The sequence below is a fragment of the Somniosus microcephalus genome, chromosome 4 (assembly GCF_052327205.1).
Source record: "Somniosus microcephalus isolate GS21.2 chromosome 4, FLI_Smic_1.0, whole genome shotgun sequence".
Lineage (NCBI taxonomy): Eukaryota > Metazoa > Chordata > Chondrichthyes > Squaliformes > Somniosidae > Somniosus > Somniosus microcephalus.
In genome coordinates, this window is record NC_140990.1 from 61079419 (window position 1) to 61104067 (window position 24649).

Genomic DNA, 24649 nt, shown 5'->3' on the forward strand with positions numbered 1-24649 from the left:
CTCACTGTGAGCAGAGGTTCAGCCAGTCATTGCAACTCGCTGAACACCAGCGAGTTCACACCAAGGAGAGACCGTTCAACCCACCTCTTAACACGAGGACATTCACACAGGAAAGAGACCGTTCCCATGTTTCATGTGTGGGAAGGGATTCGCTTGTTCAGTGCACCTTTTGACACACAAGCGAGTTCACACTGGGGAGAGCCGTTCACCTGCTCCGTGTGTGTGAAGAGATTCACTCAGTCATCCAACCTGCTGAAACACCAGCGAGTTCACAAGTGACTGCAGGGGTTGGATTCTTCTGTTATTGCTTCTGTTAATCACATCCAGGACTGAACCTTGTTCATTCTGACAGTTGGGGTTTGTTTCTGCTGATGTTAGTAACCCCTATAACTGGGCTGTAGACTAATATTTTGATATTTGTCAAATAAATCAGCTTTGTTTCAAACACACAGTGTATCGAGTCCTTGATTTCTCCAAGAGGAGACTAATTGTTCTCTGTTTAAGCTAAATCAGCACTGCTCCATTTTTGGGCCTTTTCTCCTTTCTAACTCTAGATTATTTCAGTTCTCATGCCTTCGGTTACTCTCATGGACAAGTCCCAGCTCCCCATACATTCCAGAGTGCCTCTCCTAGCCTTGGTATCCAGGGAAGGTCTCGGTAACACGTCCGGGATCACTAAACACAAAACCCAGTCTGTTGATCACTTTCAGCTACAGGACTTAGTGTGTGACCCTCAGCATCTCTCTCACCTTCGATGTGTGAATAGAGCATCATGCCTACTGCTCGCAGCGCCAAATTGTTAGATCGGGTAATTAATTTCAGTGGACCACACTGATCTGAGGTCAACACACTAAAATAAAAGTCTGCGAGTCCGGTGGTAAGTTTTAAATAGTCGATTTATTGCATCACTTGATTTACACTGTTTGACTTCCTTCATCCGACTAACATCATATTCAAAATGGCTGGTTTTTATACAGCAGCAGATGTACCCGCCCCCTTTATTACCATTGGTTCAGCTACATCACACTGATTGGATCTCTGGCACATCAATCATTCCTTTGTTCTCTGTTTAAGCTAAATCAGCACTTTCAGTATTAAGCTTAGATCAGCATTTTCAAAGTTAAGCTTAGATCAGCATTTTCATTGTTCTCAGTTTTTAAGTCAGCCGATGTGACATTACCAGCTGTGATTGGATCTGATACATCACACCATCCTTTGACATGTGGTCAGCTTAAGCATAATCAGATTTCTATAAATCATTAGTTTAATCATATTAAAATCTATGTTATTAATATAATATATATATATTCCCTAACACCTACCTTCCCTGGATACCAAGGCTGGGAGAGGCACTCTGGAAGGTATGGGGAGCTGGGACTTGTCCATGAGAGCAACCGAAGGTATGAGAACTGAATTAATCTAGAGTTCAAAAGGAGAAAAGGACCCAAAATGGACATCAATTAGTCCCTTATCTTGGAGAAATAACAAACACAACACAGCCCAGTTATAGGGGTTAATAACATTGGTAGAAACAAACATAGGATGTGATTAACAGCAGAATCCTACCCCTACAGTCACTTATGAACTTGCTGGTGTCTCACCAGGTAAGATGATCGAGTGAATCCCTTCCCACACACGGAGCAGGTGAACGGCCTCTCCCTAGTGTGAACTCGCTGGTGTCTCAGCAGGTTGGATGAAGTAGCGAATCCCTTCCCACACACAGAGCAGGTGAACGGATTCTCCCTAGTGTGAACTCGCTGGTGTGTCCGCAGGTTGGATGAAGTAGTGAATCATTTCCCACACACGGAGCAGGTGAATTGCCTCTCCCCGGTGTGAACCCGTTGGTGTGTCAGCAGATCCTTCGCGCTTTTAAAGCTCTTCTCACAGTCAGCACATTTAAAAGCTCTATCAAGGTGAACAGGTTGGTGTGTCAGCAGGTGGGATGATTCAGTGAATCCCTTCCCACATACAGAACAGGTAAACGGCCTCTCCCCAGTGTGAACTCGCTGGTATTGAATGAGGTGAGATGACTGCCTGAAGCTCTTCTCGCAGTGAGTACAACTGAATGGTCTCTCGTCGGTGTGAACAAGCTGATGTTTAATAAAATCTGCAGAGAGTTTAAAGCAGTTCCCACAGTCAGAGCATATAAAAGGTCTCTCATCAATGTGAGCTCGTTGGTGTAAATGGAGGCTGGACGACAGAGTGAATCCCTTCCCACACACGGAGCAGGTGAACGGCGTCTCCCCAGTGTGACTGCGTCGATGAGTTTCCAGCTCAGATGGGTAATTGAATTGCTTCCCAGTCCCCACATGTCCACGGTTTCTCCATGGTGCGGGTGTCCTTGTGTCTCTCCAGGTTGGACGATCAGTTGAAGCCTTGTCCACATACAGAACACGTGTACGGTTTCTCCCCGCTGTGAATGGTGCGATGTTTTTTCAGGCTGTGCAACTGGTTAAAGCTCTTTCCACAGTCAGTGCACTGGAACACTCTCACTCGGGTGTGTGTGTCTCAGTGCTTTTCCAGTCACACTGATGTTTGAAATCTTTTCCCACAGACAGAACAGGCAAACATTTCTCCTTCCACATTCACAGGCCGATGATATTCGGGTCCTGATGAATGGAGTGACTCGGTCAGATCTTGATGTGATGTTTGGTTTGAGTTTGCGGTGTGTAAATGCTGCCCTTCTCACAGCCTGTAAAAGGAGTTTACAAAAGCCATCACTGTGAGTCCAGGATAGAAATTGACAAGATTCTCTCCTCCTGATTCCTGGCCAAGGGGGCCGCGCATGCGCTCTGCTGCCCCCTGAGCCTCTCAAGATGGCGGCCGTTACCCCGGGAGAAAGCCCCGCAGCTGCCGCCCCGCTCGGGGCAAATGCCCGGCCCGGAGGCTCTTGTTCAGGGCCTGAGGCCCACCCCGGGTGTTTGTAAAGCGGATAATGTTGAGTGTTTTAATAATGGGGCCTGGGGCCGCACTCGGGGTGTGAGCGGCCCGCGTCCCCCCGGGTTCATGAACCCGCTCCCTGACCTCTCACCTGATGTGTCAGCGGCTGCTGCCAAGGTCCGCGCATGCTCAGCTCACATTGCCCGGGTGATTGACGGGAGCTCGGACCAATAGGATGAGGGGGCGGGACTGGAGGACCGAGCGGGCGGCGGGTCCTCCAACCAATCGGAGTGTGAGGGGCGGGGCTTGACCTTTAAACCGGAACAACAGAAGGTGAACTGAGCATGCGCGGACCTTGGCAGCAGCCGCGGACACATCAGGTGAGAGAGCTCAGGGAGCGGGTTCATGAACCCCGGGGGGGACGCGGGCCGCTCACACCCCGAGCTCGGGGAGTGGGTTAAATTATTACACCAAGAAAGCAGTGCGAGTGTCGGAGCGCACTGTGGACAGGCTCTGCCCAGTGCTCATGGTAAAATAGTGAAATCTTTGCTATTCCGATCTTCTACTTGATCGGCCCTTCCCTCAGACTGCTCAAGCAGGGCAGAGAGAAACAGAAATCTCCTGACAGAAGCAGCACCTGAAGTTACATTGAGTGAAACACAGTCTGCCCACAAGGTCCACACACAGGCTTCGTTGCTATAGAAACGATCACAACATTTATATCGGACCCAATGAAAGGTCTAATCAGAAACTGCCCTCGGGCTCCTTTTACCAAGCTGTCGCCAATGACCTTCTCACAGACAGGCAGCAAATTCAACTGAAACTATTGTATTGGCAAACAGGTGACTGAATGCTCGTGTATTTCAACTGCTATAGTCCAGGATATGTGAAATATATCTGAGTTTATATGAAGGTTTATACAGGGATCTTAATCTTCTCGCAAGTCAAATTATTTCCCCAATGCAATCGAGGGTAATCTTCAGGTCAGTAGTGTATCTCTCATGGCGTTGCTCAGGGTGAATACAATCTGGTGTGGGGGTCAATGATTACTGTGATTGAAAAATGTTAAATGGTGATTTTATTATACACTGTTATAGGAGTGTTAATATTATAGGGCTCAAATTCTATGAGCAGAGGCGGCCCGTGTAAAAGAGGAGCGGGTGTCACAATATTAATCAAGGAGTCAATTACTGCAGTAAGGAGGGATGATATCTGCACAGGTTCCTCTAATGAAGCCATATGGGTAGAACTTAAAAACAAAAAGGGGGCAAGCACTTTGCTGGGAGTGTACTACAGGCCCCCAAACAGTCAGGGGGAGATAGAGGAACAGATATGTAGGCAAATCTCAGAGAAGTGTAGAAATAATAACGTAATAATAGTAGGGGATTTTAACTTCCCAATATTAACTGGGATAGTCAGAGTGTGAAAGGCTTAGAGGGTGCAGAATTCTTAAAGGGCATCCAGGAGAGCTTTTTGAGCCAGCATGTAGAAAGTCCTACAAGAGAGGGGGCGGTACTGGACCTAATTCTAGGGAATGTAGCTGGGCAAGTGGTAGAAGTGTCCGCAAGAGAGCATTTTGGTGACGGTGACCATAATTCAGTGAGATTTAAGGTAGTCATGGAAAAGGAAGATGGACCGGAAATAAAGGTTCTAAATTGGGGGAAGGCCGATTTTAATATGATAAGGCAGGATCTGGCCAAAGTGGACTGGGATCAGCTACTTGTAGGAAAATCCACATCAGAGCAGTGGGAGTCATTCAGAAAGGAAATAGAGAGAGTACAATGCCAACATGTTCCCGTAAAGGTCAAGGGTGGGACCAACAAGCCCAGGGAACCCTGGATGTCAAGGGATATACAAGAATGGTTTAGGAAAAGAAGGGAGGCTTTTGGCAGATACAAAGGTCTAAAAACAGTGGAAGACCTACAGGAGTATAGAAAGTGCAGGGGGGTACTTAAAGAAATTAGGACAGCGAAGCAGGGGCATGAAAACACACAGGCGGGCAAAACAAAGGAAAATCCCAAGGTGTTTTATAAGTATATTAAGGGCAAGAGGATAACCAGGGAAAGAGTAGGGCCCATTAGGGACCAAAGTGGCAATCTGTGTGCAGAGCCGGAAGATGTGGGTGAGGTTTTAAATGGACATTTTGCATCTGTGTTCACCATGGAGAAGGACGATGTAGGCATAGAAATCAGGCAGTGGGATTGTAATATACTTGAACAAATTAGTATTGAGAGGGAGGAGGTACTAGCAGTTTTAGAAACATAGAAACATAGAAGATAGGACCAGGAGTAGGCCATTCGGCCCTTCGAGCCTGCTCCGCCATTCAATGAGATCATGGCTGATCATGCAATTCAGTACCCTGTCCCTGCCTTCTCCCCATATCCCTTGATCCCTTTAGCCTTAAGAAATATATCCAACTCGTTCTTGAATATATTTAATGAACTGGCCTCCACCGCCCTCTGTGGCAGAGAATTCCACAGGTTCACCACTCTCTGGGTGAAGAAATTCCTCCTCATTTCAGTCCTAAATGGCTTACCCCTTATCCTTAGACTATGACCCCTGGTTCTGGACTCCCCGGCCATCAGGAACATCCTTCCTGCATCTAGTCTGTCCAGGGCTGACAGAATTTTATAGGTTTCGATGAGACCCCCTCTCAATCTTCTAAACTCCAGTGAGTATAAGCCCAATCAACACAATCTCTCCTCATACGTCATTCCTGCCATCCCAGGTATCAGCCTGGTGAATCTTCGCTGCACTCCTTCCATGGCAAGAACGTCCTTTCTCAGGTAAGACGACCAAAACTGCACACAATACTCAAGGTGTGGTCTCGCCAAGGCCCTGTACAACTGTAGCAAGACATCCTTGTTCCTGTACTCGAATCCTCTTGTTATGAAGGCCAACATACCATTTGCCTTCTTAACCGCCTGCTGCACCTGCATGCTTACCTTCAGTGACTAGTGCACAAGAACACCCAGGTTCTTTGCACTTCCCCCTCTCCCAATCTATTGCCATTCAAATAATAATCTGCCTTCCTGTTTTTGCCACCAAAGTGGATACCCTCACATTTATCCACATTATAGTGCATTTGCCATGTTTCTGCCCAATCATCCAACCTGTCCAAATCGTACTGGCGTTTCACGACATCCTCCTCACAGCTTACCCTCCCACCCAGTTTTGTGTCGTCTGCAAATTTGGAGATATTACATCCAATTCCCTCGTCCAGATCATTAATATAGTGAACAGCTGGGGTCCTAGGACCGATCCTTGCGGTAACCCACTAGTCACTGCCTGCCACTCGGAAAACGACCCGTTTATTCCAACTCTTTGCTTTCTGTCCGCCAACCAGTTCTCTATCCAAGTCAATACCTTGCCCCCAATCCCATGTGCCTTAATTTTGCACGCTAATCTCTGATACGGGACCTTATCAAAAGCCTTCTGAAAGTCCAAATACACCACATCCACTGGTTCTCCCTTATCTATTTTACCAGTTACATCCTCAAAAAATTCCAGTAGATTAGTCAAGCATGATTTACCTTTTTGTAAATCCATGTTGACTTTGTCTGATCCTGTCACTGCTTTCCAAGTGCTCTGCTATTACATCTTTTATAATAGGCTCTAGCATTTTCCCCACTACTGATGTCAGGCTTACCGGTCTATAATTCCCTGTTTTTTCTCTACCCTCTTAGTGGGCTTAAAAGTGGATAAGTTCCCAGGCCCAGACAAGATGTATCCCAGGCAAGGGAGGAGATTGCAGGGGCTCTGACACAAATTTTCAGAACCTTTCTGGCCACAGGGGAGGTGCCAGAGGACTGGAGGATTTTTTAATGTTTTTTTATTCATTGATGGGATGTGGGTGTCGCTGGCTGGCTAGGCCTGCATTTAGTGTCCATCCCTAATTGCCCTTGAGAAGATGGTGGTGAGCCGCCTTCTTGAACCGCTGCAGTCCATATGGTGTAGGTACACCCAAAATGCTGTTAGGAAGGGAGTTCCAGGATTTTGGCCCAGCGACAGTGAAGGAACGGCGATACAGGTCCAAGTCAGGGTGGTGTGTACCTTGGAGGGGAACTTGTAGGTGGTGATGTTCCCATGCGTCTGCTGCCCTTGTCCTTCTAAGTGGTAGAGGTCGCGGGTTTGGAAGGTGCTGTTGAAGGAGCTTTGGCAAGTTGCTGCAGTGCATCTTGTAGATGGTACACACTGCAGCCACAGTGTGCCGGTGGTGGAGGGAGTGAATGTTGAATGTGGATGGAGTGCCAATCAAGCGGGCTGCTTTATCCTGAATGGTGTCGAGCTTCTTGAGTGTTGTTGGAGCTGCACTCATCCAGGCAAGTGGAGAATATTCCATCACACTCCTTACTTGTGCCTTGTAGATGGTGGAAAGGCTTTGGGGAGTCAGGAGGTGAGACACTCGCCGCAGAATTCCCAGCCTCTGGCCTGCTCTTGTAGCCACAGTATTTATATGGCTGGTCCAGTTCAGTTTCTGATCAATGGTAACCCCCAGGATGTTGATAGTGGGTGATTCAGCGATGGTAATGCCATTGAATGTCAAGGGGAGATTGTTAGAGTCTCGCTTGTTGGAGATGGTCATTGCCTGGCACTTGTGTGGTGCGAATGTTACTTGCCACTTGTCAGCCCAAGTCTGAATGTTGTCCAGGTCTTGCTGCATATGGACCAGGTCTTGCTGCATATGGACAAGGACTGTGTCAGTATCTGACGAGTCTCGAATGGTGCTGAACAGTGTGCAATCATCAGCGAACATCCCCACTTCTGACCTTATGATGGAGGGAAGGTCATTGATGAAACAGCTGAAGATGGTTGGGCCTAGGACACTGCCCTGAGGAACTCCTGCAGTGATGTCATGTGATTGAGATGAATGACCTCCAACAACCACAGCCAACTTCCTTTGTGCTAGGTATGATTCCAACCAATGGAGAGTTTTCCCCTTGATTCACATTGACTTCAGTTTTGCTAGAGCTCCTTGATGCCACACTCGACCAATGCTGCCTTGATGTCAAGGGCAGTCAATCTCACCTCACCTCTTGAGTTCAGCTCTTTTGTCCATGTTTGGACCAAGGCTGTAATGAGGTCAGGAGCTGAGTGGCCCTGGCGGAACCCAAACTGGGCGTCAGTTAGCAGGTTATTGCTGAGTAAGTGCAGCTTGATAGCACTGTCGATGACATCTTCCATCACTTTGCTGATGATTGAGAGTAGACTGATGGGACGGTAATTGGCCGGGTCGGATTTGTCCTGCTTTTTGTAGACAGGACCTACTAGGGCAATTTTCCACATTGCCGGGTAGGTGCCAGTGTTGTAGCTGTACTGGAACAGCTTGGCTAGGGGCGCAGCTAGTTCTGGAGCACAAGTCTTCAGTACTATTGCCGGAATGTTGTCAGGGCCCATAGCCTTTGCAGTATCCAGTGTCTTCAGCCGTTTCTTGACATCACGTGGAGTGAATTGAATGGGCTGAAGACTGGCATCTGTGATGCTGGGGACCTCAGGAGGAGGCCGAGATGGATCATCCACTCGGCACTTCTGGATGAAGATAGTTGCAAATGCTTCAGCCTTGTCTTTTGCACTCACGTGCTGGGCTCCACCATCATTGAGGATGGGGATATTTTTGGAGCCTCCTCCTCCTGTTAACTGTTTAATTGTCCACCACCACTCACGACTGGATGTGGCAGGACTGCAGAGCTTTGATTTGATCCGATGGTTGTGAGATCGCTTAGCTCTGTCTATCGCATGTAGCTTCCGTTGTTTGGCATGCAAGTAGTCCTGTGTTGTAGCCTCACCAGGTTGACACCTCATTTTTCGGTATGCCTGGTGCTGTTCCCGGCATGCTCTCCTGCACTCTTCGTTAAACCAGGGTTGATCTCCCGGCTTGATGGTAATAGTAGAGTGAGGGATATGCTGGGCCATGAGGTTACAGATAGCTAAAGTAGTACCATTATTCAAGAAGGGTAGTAGGGTTAACTAGGGAATTACAGGCCAGTGAGCCTAACATCAGTGGTAGGGATATTATTGGAAAAAATTCTGCGGGACAGAATTAGTCTCCACTTGGAGAGGCAAGGATTAATCAAGGATAGTCAGCATGGCTTTGTCGGGGAGATCATGCCTAACCAATTTGATTGAATTTTTTGAGGGGGTGACTAGGTGTGTGGATGAGGGTAGTGCAGTTGATGTAGTCTACATGGACTTCAGTAAGGCTTTTGACAAAGTCCAGCATGGGAGACTGGTCAAGAAGGTAAGAGCCCATGGGATCCAGGGCAATTTGGCATATTGGATCCAAAATTGGCTTAGTGGCAGGAGGCAGAGGGTGATGGTCGAAGGTTGTTTTTGTGGCTGGAAGCCTGTGTCTAGTGGTGTAACGCAGGGATCGGTGCTGGGTCCTTTGCTGTTTGTAGTGTACATTAATGATTTAGATATGAATGTACGAGGTATGATCAGTAAGTTCGCAGATGACACGAAAATTGGTGGAGTGGTAAATAGCGAGGAGGGAAGCCTCGGGCTACAGGACTATATAGACGGGTTGGTTAGATGAGCAGAACAGTGACAAATGGAATTTAACCCTGAAAAGTGTAAGGTGATGCATTTTGGGAGGACTAACAAGGCAAGGGAATATACAATGAATGGTAGGACCCTAGGAAGGACAGAGGATCAGAGGGACCTTGGTGTGCATGTACATAGATCCCTGAAGGCAACAGGACAGGTAGATAAGGTGGTTAAAAAGGCATATGGGATACTTGCCTTCATTAGACGAGGCATAGAATATAAGAGCAGGGAGGTTATGATGGAGCTGTACAAAACACTAGTTAGGCCACAGCTGGAATACTGTGTGCAGTTCTGGTTGCCACACTATAGGAAGGATGTGACTGCATTGGAGAGGGTGCAGAGGAGATTCACCAGGATGTTACCTGGGCTGGAGCGCTTCAGCTATGAGGAGAGACTAGACAGGCTGGGGTTGTTTTCCTTAGAGCAGAGAAGGCTGAGGGGGGACCTGATTGAGGTGTACAAAATTATGAGAGGCATAGATAGGGTAGATAGAAAGGAACTTTTCCCCTTAGTAGAGGGGTCAATAACCAGGGGGCATAGTTTCAAGGTAAGTGGCAGGAGGTTTAGAGGGGATTTGAGGAAGAACTTTTTCACCCAGAGGGTGTTTGGAATCTGGAACTCACTGCCTGAAAGGGTGGTAGAGGCAGGAACCCTCACAACATTCAAGAAGCATTTAGATGAGCACTTGAAACGCCATAGCATACAAGGCTATGGACCAAGTGCTGGTAAATGGGATTAGAATAGACAGGGCTTGATGGCCAGCGCAGACATGATGGGCCGAAGGGCCTCTTTCTGTGCTGTATGACTCTGAGTAATGGGGACTGGTCAGGGAGCGTCTGTAAATGGAGGAGAAATGGTGACAGGTCAAGGAGTGCCCCTCACCAAAATTGTGAGGTATTACAGAAGAAAAGCTTATAAGGAAGGACAGAGTATTGGAAAGAAGGTTAGAGCCAGAGTCAGCACCTTCAGGGGAGGAGAGGGAGAGGAACCAGTGAGTGTAGAACTGAACCCAGCCAGAGTCAGCACCTTCAGGGGAGGAGAGAGAGGGTAACCAGTGAGTGTAGAACTGAACACAGCCAGAGTCCACACCTTCAGGGGAGGAGAGGGAGGGGAACCAGTGAGTGTAGAACTGAACCCAGCCAGAGTCAGCACCTTCAGGGGAGGAGTGGGAGGGGAACCAGTGAGTGTAGAACTGAACCCAGCCAGAGTCAGCACCTTCAGGGGAGGAGAGGGAGGGGAACCAGTGAGTGTAGAACTGAACCCAGCCAGAGTCAGCACCTTCAGGGGAGGAGAGGGAGAGGAACCAGTGAGTGTAGAACTGAACCTTGCCAGAGTCAGCACCTTCAGGGGAGGAGAGGGAGAGGAAGTAGTGAGTGTAGAACTGAACCCAGCCGGAGTCAGCACGTTCAGGGGAGGAGAGGGAGAGGAACCAGTGAGTGTAGAACTGAACCCAGCCAGAGTCAGCACCTTCAGAGGAGGAGAGGGAGAGGAACCAATGAGTGTAGAACTGAACCCAGCCAGAGTCAGCACCTTCAGGGGAGGAGAGGGAGGGGAACCAGTGAGTGTAGAACTGAACCCAGCCAGAGTCAGCACCTTCAGGGGAGGAGAGAGAGGGGAACCAGTGAATGTAGAACTGAACCCAGCCAGAGTCAGCACGTTCAGGGGAGGAGAGGGAGAGGAACCAGTGAGTGTAGAACTGAACCCAGCCAGAGTCAGCACCTTCAGGGGAGGAGAGGGAGGGGAACCAGTGAGTGTAGAACTGAACCCAGGGAGAGTCAGCACCTTCAGGGGAGGAGAGAGAGGGGAAGCAGTGAGTGTAGAACTGAACCCAGCCAGAGTCAGCACCTTCAGGGGAGGAGAGGGAGGGGAACTGGTGACTGTAGAATTGAACCCAGCCAGAGTCAGCACCTTCAGGGGAGGAGAGGGAGGGGAACCAGTCGCCCTTTTAGAACTGAGATGAGGAGGAATTTTTTTCTGAGGGTTGTAAATCTGTGGAGTTCTCTGCCCCAGAGAGCTGTGGAGGCTGGGCCTTTAAATACCTTTAAGGTGGAGATAGAGAGATTTTTGCAAGATAAGGGAGTGAAGGATTATGGGGAGCGGGCTGGGAAGTGGCTTTGAGCCCAAGATCAGCCATGATCTTATTGAATGGCGGAGCAGGCTCGAGGGGCCAAGTGGCCTATTCCTGCTCCTGTTTTTTATTCACTAATCTGGTCTTTCAATGGGGGGCCTTTACCCAGCATTCCCCGCGGTGGAGAATGTGCCCAGACTGCAGGAGCCCAGTGCGCAGGCGCGGTAGGGGAGGGTATATTGAGCATGCGGTGTACGGGAGACGGACAGACGGAGGAACAGCAGCCGGAAGCGCGCTTCGGCAACGGGTAAGAATCGGTGGGCGCAGGGGAGCAATGGACCGGTAGGTAGGTGGGGAGGCTTCATAAACAACTGGGGTAGGCTGCAAGTCACGAATAATAACCTGAAGATCCCGTGTTTGCAGCTGCGGGGGCGGAAAGTTCCAGTGCGGCGCCATTTTGATTCAGTGGAACAGCGCACATGCGCAGCCATTTTATATAGTGGGCGGGGCTTCAGTGTCTGCTTCCCACCGGGTCCTAGTGCCCGGGAGAGACAAACAATGTCTGTTATTGTATCCTCACTCTCCACACAGGGCATTTCTCACCATCTCTCCTGAAGGTGCTGGTAAGTGCCAAGCTTAGAGTTTACATACCATAGAATTTTAAGAGAAGAGCCCCAGAAGGTTGTGGGTTCAAGTCCCACTCCAGAGACTTGAGCACAAAAATCTATACTGACACTCCAGTGTAGTGCTGAGGGAGTGCTGCACTGTCAGAGGTGCTGTTTTTTCAGATACGACGTTAAACCAAGGCCCCGTCTGCTCTCTCAGGTGGGCGTAAAAGATCCCAGGACATTATTTGAAGAAGAGCAACAGAGTTATCCCTGGTGTCATGGCCAATATTTATCCCTCAATCAACATCATTTAAAAAAAAAAAAGCTTCTCTGGTCATTATCACATTGCTGTTTGCGGGAGCTTGCTGTGCACAAACTGGCTGCCCCCTGTCCTACACTGCAACAGTGACTACACTTCAAAAAGTACTTCATTGGCTGTAAATCGGTTTGGGACGTCCAAGGTCGTGAAAGGCGCCATTAGAAATGCGAATCTTTCGTTCTTTCAGAGCTGCGCCCCCATGTACAGCCCCAGGGTTAGAATCCCCATGTACAGTCCCGGGGTTAGAATCCCCATGTACAGTCCCGGGGTTAGAATCTCCATGTACAGTCCAGGGGTTAGAATCCACATGTACAGTCCCGGGGTTAGAATCCACATGTACAGTCCCAGGGTTAGAATCCCCATGTACAATCCCAGGGTTAGAATCCCCATGTACAATCCCAGGGTTAGAATCCCAATGTACAGTCCCAGGGTTAGAATCCCAATGTACAGTCCCAGGGTTAGAATCCCCATGTACAGTCGCAGGGTTAGAATCCCCATGTACAGTCGCAGGGTTAGAATCCCCATGTACAGTCCCAGGGTTAGAATCCCCATGTACAGTCCCAGGGTTAGAATCCCCATGTACAGTCCCAGGGTCAGAATCCCCATGTACAGTCCCAGGGTTGGAATCCCCATGTACAGTCCCAGGGTTAGAATCCCCATGTACAGTCTCAGGGTTAGAATCCCAATGTACAGTCTCAGGGTTAGAATCCCCATGTACAGTCCCAGGGTTAGAATCCCCATGTACAGTCCCAGGGTTAGAATCCCCATGTACAGTCCCAGGGTTAGAATCCCCATGTACAGTCCCAGGGTTAGAATCCCCATGTACAGTCCCAGGGTCAGAATCCCCATGTACAGTCTCAGGGTTAGAATCCCCATGTACAATCCCAGGGTCAGAATCCCCATGTACAGTCTCAGGGTTAGAATCCCCATGTACAGTCCCAGGGTTAGAATCCCCATGTACAGTCCCAGGGTCAGAATCCCCATGTACAGTCCCAGGGTTAGAATCCCCATGTACAGTCCCAGGGTCAGAATCCCCATGTACAGTCCCAGGGTTGGAATCCCCATGTACAGTCCCAGGGTTGGAATCCCCATGTACAGTCCCAGGGTTAGAATCCCCATGTACAGTCTCAGGGTTAGAATCCCCATGTACAGTCCCAGGGTTAGAATCCCCATGTACAGTCCCAGGGTTAGAATCCCCATGTACAGTCCCAGGGTTAGAATCCCCATGTACAGTCCCAGGGTCAGAATCCCCATGTACAGTCGCAGGGTTGGAATCCCCATGTACAGTCCCAGGGTTAGAATCCCCATGTACAGTCCCAGGGTCAGAATCCCCATGTACAGTCCCAGGGTTGGAATCCCCATGTACAGTCCCAGGGTTAGAATCCCCATGTACAGTCCCAGGGTCAGAATCCCCATGTACAGTCCCAGGGTTGGAATCCCCATGTACAGTCCCAGGGTTGGAATCCCCATGTACAGTCCCAGGGTTGGAATCCCCATGTACAGTCCCAGGGTTGGAATCCCCATGTACAGTCCCAGGGTTAGAATCCCCATGTGTGAAAGAATGTTGTACACAAACTAGAATTGTCTGTTCTGAATTTCTATCCTGTACTTACAGTGATGACTTTTGTAAACTCCTTTTACAGGGTATTAGAAGGGGAGGATTTACAGACGGGAAACTCAAACCAAACATCACGTCAAGATCTGAGAGTCACTCAATTCATCAGGACCTGAATATCATCGGCCTTTGAATGTGGAAGGAGAAATGTTTGTCTGTTCTGTCTGTGGGCAAAGATTTCAAACATCAGTGTGACTGGAAAAGCACCGAGACACACACACCCGAGTGAGAGTGTTCCAGTGCACTGACAGTGGAAAGAGCTTGAACCAATTACACAGCCTGAAACAACATCGCACCGTTCACAGCAGGGAGAAACCGTACACGTGTTCTGTGTGTGGGCGAGGCTTCAACCGATAGTCCAACCCGGAGAGACACAAGGACACCCGCACCATGGAGAAACCGTGGAAATGTGGGGACTGTGGGAAGGGATTCAATTACCCGTCCCAGCTGGAAACTCATCGACGCAGTCACACTGGGGAGAGACCGTTCACCTGCTCCCTGTGTGGGAAGGGATTCAATTACCAAGCCCTGCTGGAAACTCATCGCTACAGTCACACCGGGGAGAAGCCATTCACCTGCTCCGTGTGTGGGAAGGGATTCACTCAGTCATCCAACCTGCTGGCTCACCAGCGAGTTCACACTGGGGAGAGGCCGTTCACCTGCTCCGTGTGTGGGAAGGGATTCACTAATTCAGCCCACCTTCTGAGACACCAGCGAGTACACACTGATGAGAGACCTTTTAAATGCTCCGACTGTGCGAACTGCTTTAAAAGCTCTGAGGAACTGATTCACCACCAGCGAGTTCACACTGACGATAAACCATTCACTTGCTCTCACTGTGGGAAGCGGTTCAGGAATTCATCCAATCTCATTGTTCACCAGCGCACTCACACTGGGGAGAGACCGTTCACCTGCTCCATGTGTGGGAAGGGCTTCATTAAATCAACAAACCTGCTGACGCACCAGCGAGTTCACACCGGGGAGAGGCCATTCACCTGCTCAGTGTGTGGGAAGGGCTTCATTACATCAACAAACCTGCTGACACACCAGCGAGTTCACACTGGGGAGAGGCCGTTCTCCTGCTCCGTGTGTGGGAAGGGATTCACTAATTCCTCCCACCTGCTGACACACCAGCGAGCTCACACCGGGGAGAGGCCGTTCACCTGCTCAGTGTGTGGGAAGGGATTCACTAATTCCTCCCACCTGCTGACACACCAGCGAGTTCACACTGGGGAGAGGCAGTTCACCTGCTCAGTGTGCGAGAAGGGATTCACTCAGTCATCCAACCTGCTGAGACACCAGCGAGTTCACAGGTGATTGCAGGGGTTGGATTCTGCTGTTATTTACATCCAGGACAGAACCATGTTCATTCTGACAGTTGGGGTTTGTTTCTGCTGATGTTAATAACCTTATAACTGGGCTGGAGTTTAATATTCTGGATAGATAGCTGATTGCCTTGTCGGGGCTGCAGTGTCCCTTTAAGAACCGCTGTCTGTGATCATTCCCCTTAATTCAGGACTTTCATAAGAAATTATTTGACAACATTATGAATTTTACTTTAACCCTAAATTGGCCTTTGGTACAAAATCTACAATTTATTGTCTGAAAAGTTCCACTGATTAACATCTCCATTTAGAAAGTGCTGATTAATCCTCGCTGACAATTCATGAATTGCAACAGTTATGCATTCCTTTCTGGTGCAAAAACACAGAAGGAAAAGCGGCCCAACCATGGCTAACAAAAGAAATTAAGGACAGTATTAGATCCAAGGAGGAGTCATATAAAGTTGCCTGAAAAAGTAGCAAGCCTGAGGATTGTGAGCAGTTTAGAGTTCAGCAAAAAAGGACCAAGAGATTGATTAAATGGGGAAAAATAGTGTATGAGAGTAAACTTGCAAGGAACATAAAAGTGGACTGTAAAAGCTTCTACAAGTATGTAAAAAGAAAAAGACTAGTGAAGACAAATGTAGTCAGAAATGGGAGAATTTATAATGGGGAACAAGGAAAAGGTCTGGCAATTAAACAAATACTTTGGTTCTGGCTTCACGGAAAAGGACACAAATAACTTCCCAGAAATGCGAGGGAACCAAAGATCTAGTGAGAAGGAAGAATTAAAGGAAATTAGTATTAGTAAAAAAAATAGTGCTGGAGAAATTAATGGGACTGAAAGCCGATAAATCCCCAGGGCCTGAAAATCTGCATCCCAGAGTACTAAAAGAGGTAGCCATGGAAATAGTGGATACATTGGTTGTCATCTTCCAAAATTCTGTAGATTATGGAACAGTTCCGGCAGATTGGAGGGTGGCAAATGTAACCCCACTATTTTAAAAAAGGAGGGAGAGAGAAAACCAGGAACTACAGGCTGTTTAGCCGAACATCAGTAGTACGGAAAATGCTAGAGTCTATTATAAAGGATGTGATAACAGGACACTTAGAAAATATCAACGGGATTAGACAAAGTCAGCATGGATTTATGAAAGGGAAATCGTGTTTGACAAACCTACTGGAGTTTTTTGAGGATGTAACTGGTAGAATAGTTAAGGGAGGACCAGTGGATGTGGTGTATTTGGATTTTCAGAAGGCCTTTGATAAAGTCCCACATAAGACGTTAGTGTGCAAAATTAAAGCTCATGGGATTGGGGGTAATATACTGGCCTGGATTAAAAATTGGTTAACAGACAGGAAACAGAGAGTAGGAATAAATGGGTCTTTTTCGGGGTGGCAGGCGGTGACTAGTGGGGTACCGCAGGGATCAGTGCTTGGGCCCCAGCTATTCACAATATATATCGATGATTTGGATGAGGGAACCAAATGTAATATTTCCAAGTTTGCTGACGACACGAAACTAGGTGGGGTTGTGAGTTGTGAGGAGGATGCAAAGAGGCTTCAAGGCAATTTAGACAAGTTGAGTGAGTGGACAAATACATGACAGATGCAGTATAACATGGATAAATGTGAAGTTATCCACTTCGGTAGAAAAAACAGAAAGGCAGAGTATTATTTAAATGGTGATAGATTGGGAAATGCTGATGTACAAAGGGACCTGGGTGTCCTTGTACACCAGTCACTGAAAGCAAACATGCAGGTGCAGCAAGCAGTTAGGAAGGCAAATGGCATGTTGGCCTTCATTGCAAGAGGATTTGACTACAGGAGCAAGGATGTCTTACTGCAGTTATACAGGGCCTTGGTGAGACCACACCTGGAGTACTGTGTGCAGTTTTGGCCTCCTTACCTAAGAAAGGATGTACTTGCCATAGAGGGAGTGCAGCGAAGGTTCACCAGACTGGTTCCTGGGATGGCAGGACTGTCGTATGAGATGAGATTGGGTCGACTAGGCCTGTATTCAATAGAGTTTAGAAGAATGAGAGGGGATCTCATTGAAACGTATAAAATTCTGACAGGGCAGACAGACTGGATGCAGGGAGGATGTTTCCCCTGGCTGGGGGGTCTAAAACGAGGGGTCACACTCAGGATACGGGGTAGAACATTTAGGACTGAGATGAGGAGAAATTTCTTCACTCAGAGGGCGGTGAACCTGTGGAATTCTCTACCACAGAAGGCTGTGGAGGCCAAGTCACTGAATATATTTAAGAAGAAGGAGATAGATAGATTTCTAGACACAAAAGGCATCAAGGGGTATGGGGAGAGCGGGAATATGGTGTTGAGATAGAGGATCAGCCATGGTCGCAGGGAGGTTTGCTAGTGCTGTTGGGAAGGATTTAAACTAGTTTGTCAGGGGGCTGGAAACCTAACTGTAGGCCCAGAATGGAGAGAAACAAAGCTGGAAGTGAAAGTTTGAAAAGTAGTCAGCAAAACTAGTAGGGAGCAGAAACAAAGGCCAACAGTAAAGAGGGTCAACGTGCAGAAAAATATTAAACCGGCAAAGTTGAAGGCACTTTATCTAAATGCACGTAGCATTCGCAACAAGGTGGATGAATTAATGGCACTAATAGAAGTAAATGGGTATGATGTAATTGCCATTACAGAGACATGGTTGCAGGGTAACCAAGGCTGGGAACTGAATGTTCCAGGGTACTCAACATTTAGGAAGGACATACAGAAAGGAAAAGGAGGTGGCGTAGCGCTGTTAATAAGGGATAAGATCGGTATGGTAGAGATAAAAGATCTTGGCTTGACAGATCGTGATGTAGAACTGGAATCAGTTTGGGTGGAGCTGAGAAACAGCAAAGGGTGGAAAACATTGGTGGGAGTTGTGTATGGGCCACCAAACAGTCGTGGTAATGTAGGGCACAGTATCAATCAAGAAATTAGAAGTGCATGTAACAAGGGCAATACGGTAATCATGGGGTCTTTAATCTACATATTGACTGGGCAAATCAAATTACCACTAATGGTGTGGAGGACGAATTCTTGGAATGCATGCGAGATGGTTTCCTGGATCAGTATGTGGAGGAACCAACCAGGGAACAGGCTATTTTGGATCTGGTACTGTGTAATGAGAAAGGGGTAATCAATAATCTTGTGGTAAAGGGGCCTTTAGGGACAAGTGACCATAATATGATTAAATTTTACATTAAGTTTGAGAGTGATGTAGTCCAATCTGCAACTAAGGTCTTCAATCTAAACAGAAGAAACTACAAGGGTATGAGGGACAAGTTGGCCATGGTAGATTGGGAGACTACACTAAAAGGTATGAAGGTGGACATACAATGGCTAACATTCAAGGAAATAATGCATAATTTACATCAAACATATATTCCTCTAGGGCATAAAAACCCAAAAGGAAAAGTGATCCAACCATGGCTAACAAAAGAAATTAAAGCTAGTATTAAGTCAAAGGAGGAAGCCTATAAAGTTGCCAGAAAAAGCAGTCAGCCTGAGGATTGGGATCTTTTTTAGAAATCAGCAAAGGGGGACCAAGAAATTGATAAAGAAAGGGAAAATGGAATATGAGCACAAACTAGCGAAAAATATAAAAACAGATTGTAAAAGCTTCTATAGGTATGTGAAAAGGAAAAGACTGGCGAAGGTAAATGTAGGTCCTTTACAGTCAGAGACGGGGGAATTTAAAATGGGGAATGAGGAAATGGAAGAGAAATTAAGTAAATACTTTGTTTCTGTCTTCACGGAGGAAGACAAAAAACCTCCCAGAAATACGAGAAAACCAAGGGTGTGGCGAGAATGAGGTACTTAAAGAAATTATTAGTAAAAAAACAGTACCAGCAAAATTAATGGGACTAAAAGTCGATAAATCTCAAGGACCGGATGACCTACATCCTAGGGTTTTGAAAGAGGTGGCCATTGGGATAGTGGACGCATTGGTTGTCATCTTCCAAAATTCCATAGATTCTAGAACGGTTCCTGCAGATTGGAGGATAGCAAATGTAACCCCGCTATTTAAGAAAGGAGGGAGAGAGAAAACGGGGAACTACAGACCTGTTGGCCTCACATCATGAGTAAACTAGGCCTGTATTCTCTTGAATTCAGAAGAATGAGAGGGGATCTCATTGAAGCATACAAAATTATTACAGGGCTTGATAGGGTGGATGCTGGGAGAATGTTTCCCTTGGTTGGGGAGTCGGTACTAGGATCACTGCTTTTCTTGATATATATTAATGACTTAGACTTGGGAGTACAGGGCACAATTTCAAAATTTGCAGATGAGACAAAATTTGGAAGTATAGTGAACAGTGGGGAGGATCGTGATAGACTTCAAGAGGACAGAGACAGGCTGGTGGAATGGGCGGACACGTGGCAGATAAAATTTAACGCAGAAAAGTGCAAAGTGATACATTTTGATAGGAAGAACGAGGAGAGGCAACATAAACTAAAGGGTACAATCCTAAAGTGGGTGCATGAACAGAGAGACCTGGGGGATGTGTGCACAAAGATCCTGGGCTTCATAAATAGAGGCACAGAGTACAAAAACAAGGAAGTTATGATGAACCTTTATAAAACACTGGTTCGGCCTCAACTGGAGTATTGTGTCCAGTTCTGGGCACCGCACTTTATGAAGGATGTGAGGGCCTTAGAGAGGGTGCAGAAAAGATTTACAAGAATGGTTCCAGGGATGAGGGGCTTCAGTTATGTGGATAGACTGGAGAAGCTGGGGTGGTTCTCCTTAGAGCAGAGAAGGTTGAGAGAAGATTTGATGGAGGTGTTCAAAATCATGAGGGTTCTGGACAGAGTAGATAGAGAGAAACTGTTCCCATTGGCGGAAGGGTCGAGAACCAGAGGACACAGATTTAAGGTGATTGACAGAAGAACCAAAGGCGACATGAGGAAAAACTTTTTTATGCAGCGAGTGGTTAGGATCTGGAATGCACTGCCTGAAAGGGTGGTGGAGGCAGATTCAATCACAGCTTTCGAAAGGGAATTGAATAAGTACCTGAAGTAAAGAAATGTGCAGGGTTACGGGGAAAGGGCGGGGAGTGGGACTAGCTGAAGTGATCTTGCAGAGAGCCGGCACGGGCTCGATGGGCCGAATGGCCTCCTTCTGTGCTGTAACCATTCTATGATTCTATATATATATATGTCAAATAAATCAGCTTTGTTTCAAACACAATATGTCGAGTCCTTGACATCTCCAAGATAAGAGGAGACTAATTGATGTCCTGTTACAGACTGCTCTATTTTTGGGCCTTTTCTCCTTTCTAACTCTAGATTATTTCAGTTCTCATACCTTCAGTTACTCTCATGGACAATTCCCAGCTCCCCATACATTCCAGAGTGCCTCTCCCAGCCTTGGTATCCAGGGAAGGTATCAGTAATAGGCCCGGGATCACTAAACACAAAACCCAGTCTGTTAATCACTTTCAGCTACTGGGCTTAGCGTGTGACCCACAGCATCTCTCTCACCTTCGATGTGTGAATAGAGCATCACGCCTCAGAACCTGGTTTTAAATTTAAATCCACTCAGAAAATGTATTTAACAAAATACGAACGAATAAACACGTCACGGCCTAATAATCCAGCTCTATGTTCACAGGAGGAAGCCTGTTATCTAACTCCTCGAGTGGACAAAATAATGAAAGATCCCAAATGTAAGAGTCCATCGAATCCTTTGTTAATACCTTTCAAATCCTGAACGGTTCCTGCCTTATTCTAGAATTCCCCATCCCTGTGGGAGTCGATATTGGTCAAAAACTGCTCATTGGAAATTTCTAACTGATATTTTCTCTTTCAGTGTTTCAAGCTGACCGGGTCCTTCACTCAGAGAATCTCCAAGGAGACTCTCTGATTTAAACACAGCTCTCCCCACTTTCATATCCGGGATTAGAGTTACCGGGAGTTTGAATACCTGACCACTCAAATTTAAAAGGACCCGTCAGTCCTCTACAGACTGAACCAATGACAGCTCTGGGTCAGATTGAATTATTCCTCTCTCCAGCCTGTAACCAATGAAACTTGTAACACGGAGGCTGAAATTTCACTACCGTGCGCCAGGGGTGCAGGCAGTGCTGGGCACAGAGGGAGCAGCAAACCGGGTTCAGAGTGGGCACAGTGGGTTTGCCCTTGCCCTGGGTTTTCCGATGAGCCTGTCCTGGGGCCCAGTGGGCTTTCACTGCTCCGGGGTATTCCCAGGCATGTCCTCGCTGCCCCTGGAATTCCCACACATTGCCCCAGGGTGAGGCCAACGCTCTGTGCCTTTAAACACTGGAGTGAAGCCGAGTCCTGCAGGCACACAGCCACCAGGAGGAGTTTCTAACTGTCCGCACCGACCTCTTGGGGAGATTATCCCGCTTTTGGGCCGGTTGTGGTTTCTTCCCATTGTCCCGTTGCTTGTTCCCTTGGATTGGATCTTTATTTGTTCCCTTTGGTTTGATTTCAGTTTCACTGCTGGACCCACCACTCAAAGCACTTTGTCTGATCTGCCCCCGGAATGAGCAGACTCCTCCCTCACCTCCCACACTGCACCATCTATCCTCCTCTTTCCCCCTTGGTTGTGTTCCACACTCTGGGCCTTGGGCCTTCCCCGGGGATTCTCAGTATGAACAGGTGGGATGTGTTTGGAGACAGGGTGTCCCGGCTCTCCACCTTTAAAGGGACAAGGAGACGACCAGCTGGGCTGAATGGCCCTGCTTTATGACATCACTGCAGTGCCTAGCAACCAGCCTCCCTGAGCCCTGCTCATTATGGGCTGGCAGTGTTTGATGGGACAGTGTAGAGGGAGCTTTACTCTGTATCTAACCCGTGCTGTACCTGCCCTAGAAGTGTTTGATGGGACAGTGTAGAGGGAGCTTTACTCTGTATCTAACCCGTGCTGTACCTGCCCTGGGAGTGTTTAAAGGGACAGTGTAGAGGGAGCTTTATTCAGTACCTAACCCGTGCTGTAACCTGCCCTAGGAGTGTTTGATGGGACAGTGCAGAGGGATCTTTACTCTGTATCTAACCCGTGCTGTACCTACCCTGGGAGTGTTTGATGGGACAGTGTAGAGGGAGCTTTACTCTGTATCCAACCTGTGCTGTACCTGCCCTGGGAGTGTTTGATGGGACAGTGTAGAGGGAGATTTTCTCTGTATCTAACCCGTGCTGTACCTGCCCTGGGAGTGTTTGTTGCGACAGTGTAGAGGGACCTGAACTGTATATCTCGCCCGTGCCGTACCTGCCCGTGAGTGCTTGATGGGACAGTGTAGAGGGATCTTTACTCTGTATCTAACACGTGCTGTACCTGCCCTGGGAGTGTTTGATGGGACAGTGTAGAGGGAGCTTTACTCTGTATCTAACCCGTGCTGTACCTGACTGGAGAGTGCTTCAGGCAGACACTCTGTGTTCAGAACACCCCATTCCCCAGCACTGACATCCATCACCTCGATGAGAACATTTATCCCAAAGATAAGAGAAACCCATCAGTTTCTCCCCGGACACAGATCCGGAGGGACAGTGAGTGTGCTGAACATTTTTGTACAGTGTGCTCGATCGTCCATCCCTGGGTCTGAGCCTTTTGGTGATGATTTGAATTTGATGCCCTCTAGTTCCTGACTCACCGACTGGTGGAAATAGATTTTCCTCATTTACCTGATCAAATTCTGAACACCTCCCTCAGATCCCCAATTACCCTTTGTTCGAATGAAAAGAGCCCCAGTTTCTCTCATCTCTCCTGATAACTAAAGCCTCTCTTCCCTGGTATCATCTCAGTGAATCTCTCTGCACCCTCTCCATGGCCTTGACATCCTTCCTGGCCTAAGATGCCCCAAAACTTGACCCAATATTCTAACTGCAGCCTCACCAATGATTTGTACAGGTTTACATGACCTCTGCCCTTTTGTAATCTACACCCCTATTTATAAAACCGAGGATCCCTCGTGCTTTTTTAAACTACTTTATCAACTTGTCCTCCCACTTTTAAAGGTTTGTGTATCTGAGCCGCTTGTTTCCTACAATACAGCACTGTCAGTGACGACACTTCAAAAGTACTTCATTGGCTGTGAAGCACATTGCAACATCCTGAGGTGGTGAAAGGTGCTATATAAATGCAAGTCTTTCTTTCTTGTAGGTTTAGAGATATTAACATAACAAGGCAAAAATTCATTGTCATAACATGTCTGATATAATGTGTATTATGGGAAAGAGAAGTTTAGTCTGAGTTAGAAACTCAAACAGGCGTTTCACTGCAGACAGGTCGCCATGGCAACACTGATAAGACATTCCATTCACTGAATCGACTGGTTGGAATCTGTAATCAGATCAGGGGAAAAACAGGGTGTGTCTGTTATTAACCACAATATAAGCTTAAAGCAGAGTGAGGAATAGTTTAAATTATAATGTGTGATGTTTAGAGGGTCGTGGATTACACGTATGATGAGTTGGTCACGCCGCAGGGTAGGGCTGCACAGGCAGAAGGGAAATGGGTGACCACCAGGCAGAGCAGTAGAAGCAGGCAGATAGTGCAGGGGACCCCTGTGGCCATCCCCCTTTCAAACAGGTATACCAATTTGGATACTGTTGAGGGGGATGACTCACCAGAGGAAGGCAGCAGCAGCCAACTTCCTGGCACCGGGGGTGTTGCTGCTGCTCAGGAAGGGAGGAAAAAGAGTGGGAGAGCAATAGTGGTCGGGGATTCTATCGTAAGGGGAACAGATAGACGGTTCTGTGGCCGTAGACGTGACTCCAGGATGGTTTGTTGCCTCCCTGGTGCCAGGGTCAAGGATGTCACTGAACGGCTGCAGGGCATTCTGAAGGGGGAGGGTGAACAGGCAGAGGTCGTGGTTCACATTGGGACCAACGACATAGGTAGGAAGAGGGATGAGGTCCTGCAACAAGAATTTAGGGAGCTAGGTAGCAGATTAAAGAGCAGGACCTCAAAGGTTGTAATCTCTGGATTACTCCCAGTGCCACGTGCTAGTGAGTATAGGAATAGGAGGATAGAGCAGGCTAAAGAGTTGGTGCAGGAGGGAGGGCTTTAGTTTCCTGGATCACTGGGCCTGCTTTTGGGAAAGGTGGGACTTGTACAAGTCAGACGGGTTGCACCTGAACCAGAGCGGGACAAATATCCTTGCGGGGAGGTTTGCTAGCACTGTTCGGGGGGGGTTTAAACTAAAATGGCAGGGGGTTGGGAACCTGAGCAGGGAGACAGAGGAAAGGAAAGGTGAGGGGGTTGGAGAGTAGGGGTGAAAGAGGAGTTGGGGTGAGGGGGGTTGGAGAGTAGGGGTG

General features: G+C 47.7%; 1 protein-coding gene across 1 annotated transcript; it reads left to right on the forward strand.

Annotated features, from left to right (window-relative positions):
* The first annotated feature begins 13915 nt into the window (after positions 1-13915).
* On the forward strand, positions 13916-24144 carry LOC147119022 (uncharacterized). Its single transcript, XM_085984747.1, has one exon. The coding sequence runs from the start codon at positions 14427-14429 to the stop codon at positions 15351-15353; it is 927 nt and encodes a 308-aa protein (XP_085840873.1). The 5' UTR covers positions 13916-14426; the 3' UTR covers positions 15354-24144.
* Positions 24145-24649: the final 505 nt, after the last annotated feature.

Excerpts from the sequence above, each read along its gene's own strand:
- LOC147119022 (XM_085984747.1), top strand. The coding sequence starts at position 14,427 with ATGGAGAAACCGTGGAAATGTGGGGACTGTGGGAAGGGATTCAATTAC.